This window comes from Marmota monax, unplaced genomic scaffold (genome assembly GCF_021218885.2).
Source record: "Marmota monax isolate L192 unplaced genomic scaffold, Marmota_monax_Labrador192_F-V1.1 WCK01_AAM20220418_F8-fsc00333, whole genome shotgun sequence".
Taxonomy (NCBI): Eukaryota; Metazoa; Chordata; class Mammalia; order Rodentia; family Sciuridae; genus Marmota; species Marmota monax.
In genome coordinates this window covers 653,290-669,331 of record NW_026694397.1, presented here as the reverse complement: position 1 = coordinate 669,331, position 16,042 = coordinate 653,290, and the positions used below count along the sequence as shown (strand labels likewise).

Genomic DNA, 16,042 nt, shown 5'->3' with positions numbered 1-16,042 from the left:
AGTAAAGAGAAGAGAAGAGAAGAGAAGAGAGGAGGGAGGGAGGGAGGGAGGGAGGAAGGGAGAAATGAAGAAAAGATTAGTTTGGCCTTACTTGAGCTTCTGCAGACAGAGATAAATTATTCTTAGACATCAGCAGAAGAGTGGTGTCACAAGTCTTAAAAGCTGGATGCATGCCCCAGTTGTGTCTCTCACTAGCTATGTGGACATGGACAATTAGTGCATGTAAAGCTCTCAGGACAGTGTTTGGAAGATAGTGAGCCCCATATAAATGTTAAATAAATAAACTCATGTCACGTCTGTGTACAATGGGAATAATAATTGCCTTCCTCACAAGGCCATTATAAAAGATGATACAATAACAACTAACATTGAGGTGATCTGTGTGACAATGTTTATAAACTATGAAGTACCATGTAAATGTCAGTTGCAGTGTTTACCAGCGTCATTAGCAGAAACCTCTTTCTTCTCCCACAACCTTGTTCTCTCCCTCACACATGCAAGCACATCTGTGCTGAGCCTTCCTGCAGCCTCCAGGCCTCTAGCAGGACCCAGAGGAGGAGGGGCTGTGATGAGGAGGAGAGGGGTTTGGCCCTTGTTTGGCCAGGCAAACAGCCTTCACCATGGGTCTCTCAAGGGCCTGCTTGAAAGGCCACTTGTGTCTTTGCATACGATTTTGCTATCCATTGCAGATGTCTGCTCGATGCTGCCATCTGTTCCCTGGCAATTTTGAAGTCCAAATTGCATGATTACCCACCCACCCCCTGACACACAAGTGTATTCTCTCTTGAATTTGACTTTCCTGCATCTCTTCACCTCTGTCTGCTCTTTCCTTTTATTTTAAATCCCATTTATTGCTTTCTCTAGTTTATTTTTAAAAAATAGGAGGTGTTTTGTTGCATTATAAAAGTAATACTGTACATTTTTTATTTTTATTTTTTTTACTGTACATTTTTTAAAGAAAAATGGAAAGTATTAGAAAGTAAAAGGACGAGAATGAAGTCAGCCAGAGAGTTCTGACACCAAGAGACAATCAGCAATAATAGGTTGATGTATTTCCTTTGACTTCTTTGACTGTGTGTCGGGGGAGGGGGGCTTTGTTTGTGTTTGTGTGTTTATGGCTGAGATCATATTGTATGGAAAATTTTGTCCCTTGCTTACTTAACATTATAACATAAGTGCATTCCATGTTAGGAAAAACTCATCAAAAGCCTTATTAAAATGCATATGTTACAGCCCCAGGAGCATGAACCACCATCTTATTTGTACTGGGAAAATTCACATAATATGAAGTTCACTATTTATACCATTTTAAAGTGTACAATTCAGTGGCATTTAGCATATACACAATGATATACAAACAGTATCTTTATCTAATTCCAGAACATTTTTATCACTCCAAACATTAAACAGTCTCATTAAACAATCATTCTGTGTTTGTACTCTGCCCTATCCCCCATAAATGGCAATCACTATTATGTTTTCTATCTCTGTAATTTTTCCTACTCTGGACATGTCATATAAATGAAACCTTGCAATATGTGGCCTTTTGTGCCTGACTTTTTACATTTAGTATAATGTTCATCCATGTTGAAGCATGTATCAGTACCTCATTACTTTCCATAGCTGAATATTATTCCATCATATGCATATTACATTTCATTTGTTGATTCATCTAATAATGGATATTTGGGTTGTTTTTGCTTTTAGCTACAATGAACAATCTTCTATGATTTTTGCCATTGATTTTGTTTTAACAACATGTTTTCATTTCTTTTGGACTTGTACTAAGAGTGGAATTGCTATAGGTCAAATAATTGTATGTTTAATTTATAATAATAGCCAGGTATGGTAGGGCAAGCCTGTAGTTCCAGTGGCTTGAGAGGATGAGGCAGGAAGATCATGAGTTCAAAGCCAGCCGCAGCAACTTAGCGAGGCACTAAGCAACTCAGTGAGACCCTGTCTCTAAATAAAGTATTAAAAAGGGCTGGGGATGTGGCTCAGTGATTAAGTGCCCCTTGATTCAATACCTGGTACCTAAAAGCAATTTATAATAATAATACCCAAACTATTTCCCCAAATAGTGGCACCATTTTACATTCCTACCAGCAGTGTGTAAGAGTTCTAATTTCTCCACATCCTCAACAACACTTGCTATTTTCTGTTATTATTATTATTACCATTCTAGAGGCTGGGAAGTGGTATTCTATTATGGTTTTCTTGCACTTCCCTAATACTTAATGACATTGAGTGTCTCTTCATATTCTCATTGGCCATTTGTTCTGTCTTCTTTAGAGAAATATCTATTCAAGTCTTTTGCCCATTTTTAATTGGGTTGTTCATCTTTTTGTCATTGATTTGTAAGCATTGTTTATATCATCTGGATATTAGAACTTTATCAGATATATGATCTGCAAATATTTTCTCACGTTGTATAGGTTGTCCTCATAATAATTTTTTTTTAAATTTTTAGTTGTATATGGACACAATACCTTTATATTATTTATTTATTTTTGTGTGGTGCTAAGGATCAAACCCAGTGCCTCACACATGCTAGACAAGTATTCTACCACTGAGCTACATCCCCAGATCATCATAATGACTTTTGATGCATAAAAATTTTTAATTTTGATAAAATCCAATTTATCTATTTTGTCTTTTGTTCCTTGTACTATTGGTGTCATTTACAAGAATCCATTTCCAAAATGAAGGCTATGAACTTTTGTCCCTTTGCTTTCCTTTCTCTGAGTGTTATGGATTTAGTTCTTACATTTGGGTCTTTCATCCATTTTGAGTTAATTTTTGTAAGTGATGTAATAAGGAGGCATCCAATTTCACTGGCACATAGTTGATCCTCAGTAGCTATTTACTACATATGCAATATGCAGTTATGCCTTCTTTTAGAGCATAGAGTTGGAGGCTGATAGGTGGGAAAGTGGAGGGTTGTCCCTTGTGCAAAGATATCAGTATATGGATAAAGGATCTGGCATAAAATGAGCAGACCCTGCTGCTTATTTGGGAGAACTTTTGGCAAAAGATCAGCAAAGAGCCCCCCTTCCAAAGTAATACATTTCTTTTTAAAATCAGCTTTAAAGAAAAGTAAAACTATGGAATTTGCCAGTAAATGGTTGGAGTTGGAGAATATCATGCTAAGCAAAATAAGACAATCCCACAAAACCAAAGGCTGAATGTTTTCTCTGATATGCGGATGCTAATTCACAATAAGTTGGGGGCGGGGCACTAGGGAAGAATAGCATTACCTTAGATTAAGTAGAAGGAAGTGATGGGAGGGGATGGGAGGGTATGTGGGGATAGGAAAGACAGTAGAATGAAACAGACATTATACTGTATGCATATATGTGACTACATGACCAAAATGATTCTGCAACATGTACACTCAGAAAAATGAGAAATTATATCCCATCTATGTATTATATATCAAAGTGCATAAATACATTCTACTGTCATGTATAACTAATTAAAAATTTTTTTTTAAATCAGTGAGCAAAATATTTATAACTCTAAGAGACAAACAATCCAAATGATTTTTTTCAGCTGGACAGTATTAAGTAACCATCAGACATAATCTCTTATGAGTCTTCTTTGCAAAGTTTCTCCTTTAAAATGCTCAAGTGTTTCAAAATTTTGAGACTGAGATTGCAAGTGCACTATCTTACAAGATCTTAGGGAAAGTGAACAAAAGCAGTTTTCTCATGATCAGACACTGTGGGAATAATCTGGTCACTGTTTCCCTCGCACAAGGTAACCTGCTTTCCTCTTTTGACTCAGCGAGCCTGATAGAACATTTGTGTTTGTAGTATTAGTTTGCTAGGGCTGGCACAACAATATACCAGAAACTGGATAGCTGAAACAACATGAATTTATTGTTTCATGGTTTTGGAGGTTAGAAATTCAAGATGAAGATGTTTTCAAAGTTGGTTCCTTCTAAAGACTATCAGGAAGAAATCTGTTCGGTGTCTTTCTCCTAGTTTCCCATGGTTGGCTGCAATATTTGGTGTTCCTTTGCCTGCAGGCTTATTACCCCAGTATTTACCTTTAGCCTTCCATTATCTTCTCCTTTTGTGCATGTCTGGTATAAATTTCCTCTTTTTATGAAGACACCATTCATATTTATTAGGGGCCCACTTGGCTCCAGCATGATCTAATCTTAACTATTTACATTTGCAATAACCATATTTACAAATAAGATCACATTCTGAGGTACCAAGGGTTAGAATTTCAACATATATATTTGGAGAAGACACCATTTAACTTACAATACTGTGAAAGGCTCTAGGCTAGCCAACCACCTGGAAATGCCTCCTCTCAAAGGAAGGAGAGAAGACACAGCAGATTTTAGGAAAAGGGCCCACTAGAGGTTTTAGTGGTGTTTATACTTTGGAGAATCTGACCACCCTGGGGGTGCACATTCTGCCAGGGATACTCCATGCCTGCCAACTGGGAAATGTCACCATTCCTATTAAAAGGGGATAATCAGACACTCATTTCCATGTTCTGTGAAGCCTTTATCTGAGCAAGAAGTTTTCTGGCTTTTAGTATTACAGACTCCTGCAAAGCAATGCTCTGGAGCATTGAGAAAATTTGTAGGCCAGATCCTAAGCTAGTAAACCCATGACTATCTGAACAGATATAATAGATAAGTGCCTGATAATGGGTAACTCCATTATCTACATCACCATGTCTATAATGTTCACAACCACAGAGAACTATAGTTACTGTGACTCCATGCCCACACATCTCACTGGTCTTGCGAGTAATCAGGTGTTATGGTTTGGATGTGAGGTGTACCCCAAGAGCTCATGTGTGAGACAATGCAAGAACATTTAGAGGTGAAATGATTGAGTTATGAGAACCTCAACCCAATCAGTGAATTAATCCTCTGAGAGGGATTAACTGAAGTGGTAGGGTGTGGCTAGAGGAGGTGGGTCTCTGGGGGTGTGCCTTGGGGGTATATATTTTGTCCCTGTTGAGCAGAGCTCTTTTCTCTCTCTTTATGCTTCTTGGTGCCATATTCCCTCTCTGCCACACCCTTCTGCTATGCTTCTCTACCCAAGGAATGAAGTTCACCACCTATGGACTAAGAGCTCTGAAACCATAAACCTCCAAATAAACTTTTACTTCTCTAATTGTACTTGTCAGGTCCTTTGGTCATAACAGTGAAAAAAACTGACTAAAACACCAGGCTACTACTTAGAGTAGATTTGCTATATATAGAAGCATTCAATGCTGACCCTCATTTCTGTCAGCAGTCACAGAACTATCCAACACATTCCTTCCTCCAGGACCCAAGCTGCTGATCATATGTGTGGACTGCCAAGAGTTCTTATTGGATCAGGAGGCAGAGGAACTACCCTCACATAGGCCTTCTTGGCTTACATTCTAGAGAGAAAGGAAGTCAATAAACAAAAAAATAATTACAGATTGTAAGGAGTGCTCTGAAGAAAATAAACAGGCTGATTAGCTAGATAATGGGAAAAGTGTGAATGAGGGGAATAGAAATGTCTACATTAAAAGCACAGTTAAAGAAAAGCCTAAGAAAGAATCATTTTAGCTCTGTCCTAGGGGATGGAAAAGGAGGTAGGGTTACAAAGGTGTGGAGTAAGAGTGACTCAGACATGGGTAGTAGCATGTGCACAGACCTTTTGGTGATGGCACTTGACATTTTCAAGGCATAGCAGGAAGCCAGTGTGTCTAGAGCAGAGAGGGAGAGAGGAAGTATGGCAGGAAATGAGGCCCAAGAGGCAGTGGGAGACAAGATCACACAGTGCTTTTTAGGTCTTATTAAAGAGTTTGTATTGTATTCTAACTGTGATGGGAACTTCTTGGCAAGTTTTGAGTAAAATCAGAATGATCTGACTTAATATATTAAAAGATCACTTGGAGGCAGAATATATGGTAGAGAGAGAGAGTCAGATATAGGATATATCTGGAGGTGGTATCAACTAGACTCAGTGGATCGAATGTGGAGAGTGAGAGAAAGAGAAAGATATGGGATGGTTTCTAGGTTTGGGTAACAGTATACAGAGGAACCATTTCCAGAAGAGGAAAAGCTGCAGACTATTACCTGACAGTGGAATTCCTCAGCCTTTCATTTCCCTATCAAGATCTTTATGTTGTTATGTTAATAGCTCCCATAATACCTGGCCTGATAGAATAACTAAAAAGATCCTAAGTAATAAAATTCCCAGCCAGGGATCTTAAAACTCCATTTTTACCTGGGAGGCAAACAGTAGGAGGAAAATAGCATTGGAGACCTACTCTTCAGCCTATGTTAATAGCCATCTATATTTTAATTGTTGATGAATGAAATTTCTACAATCTACTGGCCTAAGACAGTGTCAGGGTCTGTCACACACCCTGAATGACAGATTTTAAAAGTGCTATCATATAAGCCCTTCTAATCTGCCCTATGCTGACTACAAAAGCACTATGGCTATGTCAACTGTAGGAAATGTATATCTGGAAAATAAATTAAAAAGAAAGAAATACATGCTCCAGAGTCTGGAAGATATAATTTTACAGGCAATAACTCTGAGTATTATTAGATAGAATGTCTGTTCTTGCACATAAAAGGATGCACAACATCATTAGTCATAGGGAAATGCAAATCAAAACTACAGTGAAGTATCACATCATACCACTAAAATGGCTGTAATAAAAAAAGACAGACATGAACAAATTTTGGCAAGGATGTGGAGAAGTCAGAACCCTCATGTGCTTCTGGTGAGGATGTAAAATGATATAGTCTCTTTGGGAAATGTTCTGCTAGGTCCTCAAAATGTTAGTCAAAAAAAGTTACTATAGGACTCAGTAAGTCTACTACTAGGTATATTCCCAAAAGAAATGGAAACATACATCCACACAAAAAACAGAACCCAATTGTTCACAGCAGTTTTACTCATAATTGCCAAAAAAAGTAGAAACAGTCAATCATTCTATCAACTGATAAATAGAGAAATATAACATAGATACCTATATAATTAAATATTTTCAACAATAAGAAGAAATCAACTGATGATACATTCTACACATGGATAACCTTGAAAACAGTATGCTAAGTGAAAGTGGCCAGACAAAAAACACTTTGTTTTTTGGCATGGTTGTAGGATGCCATTTATATGAAATATCCAGAAGAGGCAAATCCACAGACATAGAAAGCAGATTAATCACTGCCAAGGGCTACTGTGGGGGGATGAATAAAAAATTTGAGTTTCTTTTGGGGTGACAAAAACATTCTGGAATTAGATACTGGTGATGATTACACAGCTCTGTAAATACACTAAAAATACCAAACTGTACAATTTAAATGATAGATTTTGTGGTATGTTTATTAAATTTCAATACAGCTGTCTTTCTGAAAAAAAAATATTTTCTCAATGGGCCACTCTCCATAAACTTCCAGAACAGCATTAGACTTTCTGTGATGATGGAAATGTTCTATAGCTGCACTGTCCAATATGGTAGAAACTGGCCACATGTAACAACTAAGCACTTAAATGTGGCTTGTGTTACTTAGGACTGAATTTTTTATCTTAATTATTTAAAACTTAAAAGCTACATGTTGTAAGTAATTATTATATTGGACAGATCAGCTGTAGAGTTTATACAGAAATTTAGAATTTCTATTCAAAATTTATCCTCAACTTGTCCTTCCTCACCAATGAATTCTTCAAGAAGGAAAAATGGAGCTGCTTTACCTTTCCATTTTTACCATATCCTGACTGATTCTGACCAAGTTGACCTCTACAACATAAGTACTGATTTTTATTTACATGAGTCTGGGGCCCTCCCATGTCAAAAGGAGTCCTGGTCAAGATGTCTCTGTATATGTGAGAACTTCTCAAGACAGTTGACTCCAGCCCAGATTGACTATACAGTATATGAATAAAAGGTACTAAGGTTCTAACCATAGAGTCTGCTTTAAGCATCCTGTGATCATGTGTCACAAAATTCCAGTCATTCTTACAGTCAAGAATATTTTAAAATGTATTACCCTTTTTCAGATAACAAAGCCTGTCATTCCACTGTGTGTGTGTGTGTGTGTTTATGAGAGAGAGAGAGAGAGAGAGAGAGAGAGAGAGAAAGAGAGAGAGAGAGAGAGAGAGAGATGATAAGATATACTTTGGTTCAACTACATTAGCCCTATGGCTTTAACTCAGAGACACCCAACTCCCTTATCATGCAAACATAATATAACTAATAGCCAGCACCAGTAAGAGGAAGGAGCATATTATGCACTGAATGTTTATATTCTCCCAGAATTCATATGTTGAAGCCCTAGCCTGCAATGCAATAGTTTCAGGATGTGTGACCTTTGGGAGATACTAGTTTTAGATGAGGTTGTGAAGGTGGAGGCTACATGATAAAGATAAGTGCCCTCTATAAGAGAAAGATAGCAGATGCCCCCCACTCCACGATATTAATACACTTGGAAGAAGGTGGCCCTCTAAAAGCCAGAGAGTCCTCACAAGAAACCAAATTGGCTAACACCATCTTGGATTTCCCACTCTCCACAACTGTTATAAATAAATGTCTGTTGTTTAAACTACCCACTCATGGTGTTTTCTTGTGACAGCCCAAGACTAACTAAGACAGAGCACTAAAAAACTTAAATCCTTCTGACAACCTAAGCTCTGGGCACTCTCCACTCACTCCTACTTTATTCTTTACCTCCAACTATTCAGTCCCTGGCCTTGGTCTTTATCCTATTCTTGCAAACTCATTCTCACCCCTTGGACTTTATGGCAGAGTTTGTTTCTCCATCTCAACCTTTAGCATTCTTCTATGAACACACTTTGTTCACTCTGGTTCCATCCAGTTAGAGCATTTCTGAGTCACCCTCTGCTTCATCTGGCCCTAATCTCTTCCCTACCACAACCCTCACAGTTGGGAGGCTGGTGACTCTTATGGAACCTGAAGGGAACTCAACCTTAGTTATACTATAATTTCAAGGATAAGAGTCTACTTTTTCCAAGAAAAAACTGGTGCATTTCACACCATTCAAAGGATAATTTAATTGTTTGGTGACCTAAAGGAATCATTGCCTTGACTTACGAATTTGAGACTAAAACAGTCTGGAAAACCTTGTGACAGGTTTAAAATGACCTTCACAAGTTTAAAAACCACATTTATCATAATTTTCATGGAACAATGGCATTCCTTAAAAAAATCTCCTGAACTTTTCAGTATTTTTTATTTAATGACCACACTAGACTCCTATATCCCTCCACTACTAAATTACTCTATTCTGTGCCCCATAATCCTTCACACAAAACTGACAAGGATTTTATCATATGCACCACCACCATATAGATGTTCAAAGTTTTATAATTGCACATTTCATTAATTTATTCTATCAGTACATATGAACTGTGTTTCTAACATATGTGTTAAGACTGGGGTTGGATATTTTGGGTAAAGAAATAGAGAAAACAGAGTTTCTTGGATTTGAGGAAACAGGCAGAAGAAAGATAAATCAACATCTTAGCATGTAGGCAAGGCCAGGTGATAGAGTTTGCCACTGTGCCCTGTAGGCCCCATTTCAACCTTTATTATAAAAAAAAAAAAAAACATGATTTCCCATCAGGCCCTGCACACAGCAAGGAGCTAGTCAGTGTTTGTTATTGATGGTGATGATGATTTGGTATTTTTCCAGAAGATTGACTCTAAAATCTGAGTACTGTTCAGATTGAATCCCAGGTCAGTTTCATCAGAAATTGTCACTCACTGGATCTTATGACCTTTTCACTGAAGACTGATGAACTAAATGAGAGCTGTTATCAACTGAATTTAGTTAATATGGATGTGATTGCCATTTTTTAAGACGCCTTCTCCTTAAGTGTCCAAATTACCAGCCACTTCAGTGAACTGTCTTAATCATCTATTCAGTACAAAACAGAAGCAAAAATATCTATCTCCACTCCTGTTACAGTGTGTAGGTAAGGTCTGGGCCCTTCCAGTCATGAGCCTGTGTGTTACTGTAAATCAGCAAGGAACTTTCTGCACATCCCAGTTTCCCTGTCTGCAGCCTACGCTCATTGCAATATATGTATAATGGAGACAGAAAGAAAGTATCACAATTCTCCAGGGAACTTTAAATAAACCATATGCATGAGATAAAATAGCCCCAAAGAAAGCCTAAATCATCTATTAGGTGTGCATTGGCCACCAAGTGTCATTTCAGAGCTGCCAGTAAGAAATACCAAGTCAGTAGTCCAAGCTACAGCCTGCTTGAGGCAGGTTCTTCATCAGTAGTACAAAGTCCTAAATGAATGCATACATTTACTGAAGCTACAGTTTGCCTTATATTGACCAAAAAGAGGCTGTTGAGAGGAAACCCAGCAAACCTCCACTGGTAATATTTTTAAGTGACTTATTTCTAGTAACTACTGCATATGAGACTTTGGAAGAGATAATAAGAATACGTTTTCTTACCTGAGAGAAAGATAAACCTTGACATGATCATCAATCCATAAAGCCTCTGAAATATGATATGTTCTTTCATTGTCTAAACCTGTGTTCAAAAAGTCAAAAATATGCCCATTTCAGACTCATAACAAATTGTATGGGACCACATTTCTTTGCAATCCATCCAAGGATTTTTCCTGTTTCTTAATGTCATGTCAGTGAACCCAAAGAGAGACACTTGCCAGATACCCTCCCTGGCTGAAACTTCATTGATTGATTTATCTATATAGTCATTAAATAAATGTTATTAAAGTCATATTATGTGCTAGACACTGTGTTACCCACTGGGAATACATTGCTGAGAAGACAAGATAGAGATACTTGCTGGTATGGGACTGTTAGCTCAGTGAGAAAGATAGATATTACAGCTGGGGCTGTAACTCAGTGGTAGAATGCTCGCCTAGCATCTGTGAGGAATTGGGTTCAATACTCAGCACCACATAAAAATAAATAAAATAAAGTCATTGTGTTCACCTACAACTAAAGAAAAATATTTTTTTAAAACAAAGACATTAAATACATAATTACAAAGTGTGATGCATTTAACATCAATGTACACAACTTCAATCCAACTACTTGCAGTTTCAAGGATCCTTAACTTTTTAGCTTAGGTTTGTTTTATTAGACATATAATTTCACAAATTTGTGGGATGCAATGTGATGTTTTGATACATGCATATCACATGTAATGATCACATCAGGGTTGAAGGAACACTATGCAAGAAGACCTTACTGACAAAAGTAACTCATCAAATCATTTCTATTTTTAAAACAGTCTGCTTAGAGAAACATAACTACCATATCAATACATTCACCCACTTTCTCTCCTTAATTGATTGTAACTAAAGCTTCTTGTTTGGGAAATATACCCTTTTTCTCAAATGGAAATTTTGTTACAACCACAAATCTTACTGAAACACTTTATAGAAATTTGGTAGTAGGATGCTGATCGGCATTATCTGATTTTAAATAAACACACTTCTGAATGATTCACGACTGATTTTAAGTATTTCTTTTCTTATAGAATAATGCAACATACTGTATTTCTTTACATTTCTAAGTGGAATTTGAAGCGAATAGACTCACATTTGACATAACAGAAGCCATTAGGAAATCAGATGAATCTTGAGCTTCCTATGAGCATCAACCCTTAATCAGGCTTTTCATATTTACCAAGTGTTCTACTGTCATTCCCATTACAATAATAAGAGAATTTGTATGACTTGGATGGATTTTCTGAACCACCAGTTTGGAATTAAGGGGGTCTCTAAATCTTTTATGACTTTCGAGATGAAATGCAGCTTAAATTTATAGTGCTGTGAAAGGACTAGACTGAGAATCAGTAACTGGTGAGACCTTACATATTTCTGCTCCTAATTTTCCTGGGCCTCAGTTTCCTTATCTGTAAGAATGTATATAATAATCTGCCTATTTCCCAGAGCTACTCTAGAAGAGGATCAAATGAGTTGATATTTTGAAGGCAATTTTCAAAGTATAAATTGGTATAGAAATGGATATGATCACTATCTATAAAATTGAATTTTCAGCAGCAAACAAGCCAATTTATATCTTCCATTTCCTCTAAACTTTTATAACAATTCCAAGGTATGTGTCAGAAACTTACCTGGCACCCTATAAATAAATCAAAGGACGTTCACCAGCAGAATACTACACAGCCACTAAAAGGAGTAAAGTAAGTCTATATGTCAGTATGAAAAGGTGGTCTAGAGAAGAGAGGAGAGCTTGAGGACCTTTCCCTTATAAGCCATTCAATTTTATATTGCTTAATTATTTTTCAATGATCATACATTACTTATACAATTTTAAAAATTGAAGTAAAAGAGAAAGAAGGAGCAAAATGAAGTGAAAGCAGGAGAAACAGGGAAGGAAAATGAGAATTAAATTATTTCCTTTATGCCACTGACAATTCCATACTGTGATTATTTTACAGTGAGCATTCATTACTTCAGTAATATTTTTTTAAAAATGAAAGAATGAATGAAAAGAGTAAAATAAGAAAAAGAAAGAGGAGGAGAGCAAGAAAAGGTCGAAATCAAGGACTTGTATTTTATTCCATGCAATTTGATTCTCTTAGGATGAGTAATTGTACTTTTATAATTAAAAAAATTGTAAAGGTAGGAAGAAAAGAAGGAAGGATGGAAAGAGGAAGGGGGGAAGGAGAGAAGGAAGAAAGGAAAGAGGAAGAGAGACACTTACCTAAGAACAGGATTCCTTTAACTTCCTACCCCTGTGTCACTGTGGAGACCAAAAGAAGAGTTTGCTTTACAAATGACCAGATCTGATGTCTAAATCCCTACATTTCATGTGAAATGGAACAAGATATTCATTATCTGCTGGCCATGCCTCAATCACCTTCTTTTCCAGATCAAACCAGACTCTCTGCTCTTAGCTTTATGGGGCTTATTGACTGTGGTAGATCCTCTTTTTGTGGCTTGGTGCACGTCATGGGGCTGCTCTCCCAAGCATAAAATTAGCCTGAGCAAAGTTCTCAGATTATTACATACCTGCAATATCCTATTAATTTGAGGACTCTTTCCCAATTTTCATTAAGGATTATCTTCAGTTTCTAGTTAATTATTGCTTTAACTAAGTTGGATATATTAAATGGGTACTTACTTAATTAAGGCTCATTTCATTTTATTAAGAAAATGGGGTGGGGTCAGAACTATAAGCAGAAAGCAAAGGCCAAAAAGGCGTTGAGATGTACATGTCTTAGGTTGTCAGTAAAAAGAAGACAACTCTTTGCCTTCACTGGAGATCTATTCTTCAAATCAACTTGAAAATAAATCAATTTACTGAACTAATTTTTGTGTCATTCGAGAGAGAGGGTGTAGTTTTTCTCTCAGAAGATGTCATTACAGCCCCTTTTGAAGCCATCAGATCCCATCAAGAATCCAGAGATGATCTCCTTCAGTCTCCATTCTTCACAGATAAGGATCCTGAGGTTCACATAGTAGATTGTTTATCCAAAGTCATAGACAGCTCATGAAGACAGAGAAAAAGCTAGAACTTAGGTCTGCTGACTCTTAGACCAGTGTATTTTCCTCTCCATCTCACACCCTAAGTGAAAAAATTCAGTCTAAAAGAGGCTGAGTCAACCAATCTGTAGGCCAGGATTCTCTATAGGGGAAGGGAGAAAGGGAAAGTGTATCAGAATCACTCATTATTTATCCCTAAGCCCACAAGCTGTGATTGGTACAGCAGATAAGAACCCAGGTTTGGCAAAGACAAACTTGAGATTGAATTTCAGCTATACAACCTTGACATCTCTTGAGCCCCTGTGTCCTCCTCACTTGTAAAACATGGATAATAGAACTCACCTCATATTTCTGTGATGATTATATAACATACCATGTGTAAAGGTGCTTGACCCACTGCTTCTCACAGAGTTCCGTGTCACAGCTACTATCCAGGGCTCCAAAGCGTCTCTTTTCCAAAACGCATAAGGCTTAGGCTTTGTGACCTGTCCCCCACAGATCTTGCAAGAAGTGTGATACAATGGTCAAGGAGCTCCTTGGCACTTCCCTGGCACTTGTTGGTACTTCATGCCATGCTTGTCATTGGTCTATCACCCCACACAACATTAAGCTTCAAAAGGGCAGGAACTGCATGATATTCAGTAGTTGAGACATTGCCTGTCACACAGTCAATATTTACTAAGTGAATGAATATGCCTTTCTCCCCTTCTAGAGTGTAAACTTCCTAAGGATACAGAAATACATCTCTACTCTCCTTCTGCCCTGCTCTAGGAGTTAGCATAGTGCCTAACACATTATAGGTGCTTAAACAGTATCTGATACATTAAAGATTGTCATGGTTTGAATAGGAGTAGTGTTCTCCAAAGATCCTTGGGGTGACACTATCAAGAAGTACTCTGGACCTTTAAGATGTGGGGCCTAGTAAGAGATCTTTAGGACATTGGAGTTGTGCCCTTGAAGGAGATTGTGGGACTACAGTTTCTCTCTTCTTCCTGGCTCAAAATGTGAGTGCTTGCTCTGATACATGTTTCTACCAGGATGTGCTGCCCTCATGACAGGCCCAAAGCAGTGGGTCACCCAATCTTGCATTTGAACCTCCAGAACCATAAGCTGAAAGTACTTCTCTTTACAAGAAATAAGGGATAAAAAAAGGATCTCATGAAAAAAAAAAAGGAGAATAGTAAAGTGGATGAAGAGGATCTAGAAGAGGCAGGAGGGTGGAAAGGAGAGAAATTGACAAATTAAATTGTCAAGTTATGCTATGTACATATGTGAATATATCACAATGAATCCCACTTTTATACATAATTATAATGTACCAATTAAAATAAATAAATCGAAGGAAGAACAGTAGAGTTGAGGAAGGGGATCATGGGAAAAAGGAGGAAAAGGAAAGGGGAAGTACTAGGGAATTAAGTGGAGCAAATTATACTAAATATGTGTAAATGTGGCACAATGAATTCCACTATTATGTATAAGACGCTAATATAAACATTTTCAAAAAACTCTCTTTACTTCATAAGTAGACTGTCAGATATCTTGTTCTAACAATGGAAACCAAATACAAAGATGAGGATGATTTGAAGAGAATATATGGAGAAATACTTGGATATACCAATAAAATTCTCTAGAAGGAGATTATGATGAGAATAGCTGCTTCTAGAAAGACAGGCTGAGGGTGGGAGCAAAAGTTACTTTTCACAGGGTATACTTTTTTATGATGTTAGAATTTTAGTCATCTGCATGTGTTATTTTTTTCAAAGAAAAACATTGTATATTTTTTTTCCAAAGAAAATCCAGTGTAGGTAAAAATAAATCATCAACTGGAAAATGAAGTTTGTGCAAAAAAAAAAGAAAAAAGTTGGAGTTGAGTTCTTTGATTATGGAAAAAATTGCCACCTACTATATAGAAGTTCCTCAAAAAATTAGGAATGAACTACCATATGACTCAGCTATCCCTCTCCTTGGTATTTATCCAAAAGTACTAAAATCTGCACACTATAGCAATACATCCCACCTCAATGTTTATAGTCACACAATTCACAATAACCAAATTAAGGAATCAACCCAGATGCATATAACTTGATGAAAGGATTCAGAAATTGTGATCTGTATACACAATAGGGTTCTACTCAGACATAAAGAAAAATAAAATTATGTTATTAGCTGATAAATGATGAACATTATGCTAAGTAAAAGAAGCTAGTCTCAGAAAGTCAAAGGTCAAATGTTTTCTCTCATATGTTGCAGCTAGAGAAAAAAAATAAAAGAAAGAAGGAGGGGAGGATCAGACCGAATAAAAGTATAGGGAAGATCAGTGGAGTTGAAGAGGGAAATCCACAGGGAGAAAGGAGGGAGAGAAAAGGGGAGGAAATGTGGGATGAATTTTTAAACAATCATCCTAGGTAAATATAAATACATGACAGGGAATTTCACTTTTATAAGGAGAAAGAATCAATCAAAAATAAATAAATAAATGAGTGAAAGGAAGATCAGTAAAGTAGAGGAAGGAGAATGGGGGAGAGAGGGAAAGGGAGGAGATATGAACTGAAATCCAA

At 37.1% G+C, this 16,042-nt stretch overlaps 1 protein-coding gene across 1 annotated transcript in view; it reads right to left on the bottom strand.

Moving 5' to 3' along the window:
* Adgrg4 (adhesion G protein-coupled receptor G4) overlaps positions 1 to 15,020 on the bottom strand; it is a 109,584-nt gene extending 94,564 nt beyond the window's left edge. Inside the window, exons 1-4 of the mRNA XM_058586650.1 lie at positions 13,123 to 15,020; positions 12,703 to 12,741; positions 12,110 to 12,164; positions 10,453 to 10,531 (exon numbers count right to left, since the gene is read on the bottom strand). Coding sequence (XP_058442633.1) covers positions 10,453 to 10,522 — 70 coding nt within the window. The 5' untranslated portion in view covers positions 10,523 to 10,531; positions 12,110 to 12,164; positions 12,703 to 12,741; positions 13,123 to 15,020. The remainder of the gene's footprint in view (positions 1 to 10,452; positions 10,532 to 12,109; positions 12,165 to 12,702; positions 12,742 to 13,122) is intronic.
* Positions 15,021 to 16,042: the final 1,022 nt, after the last annotated feature.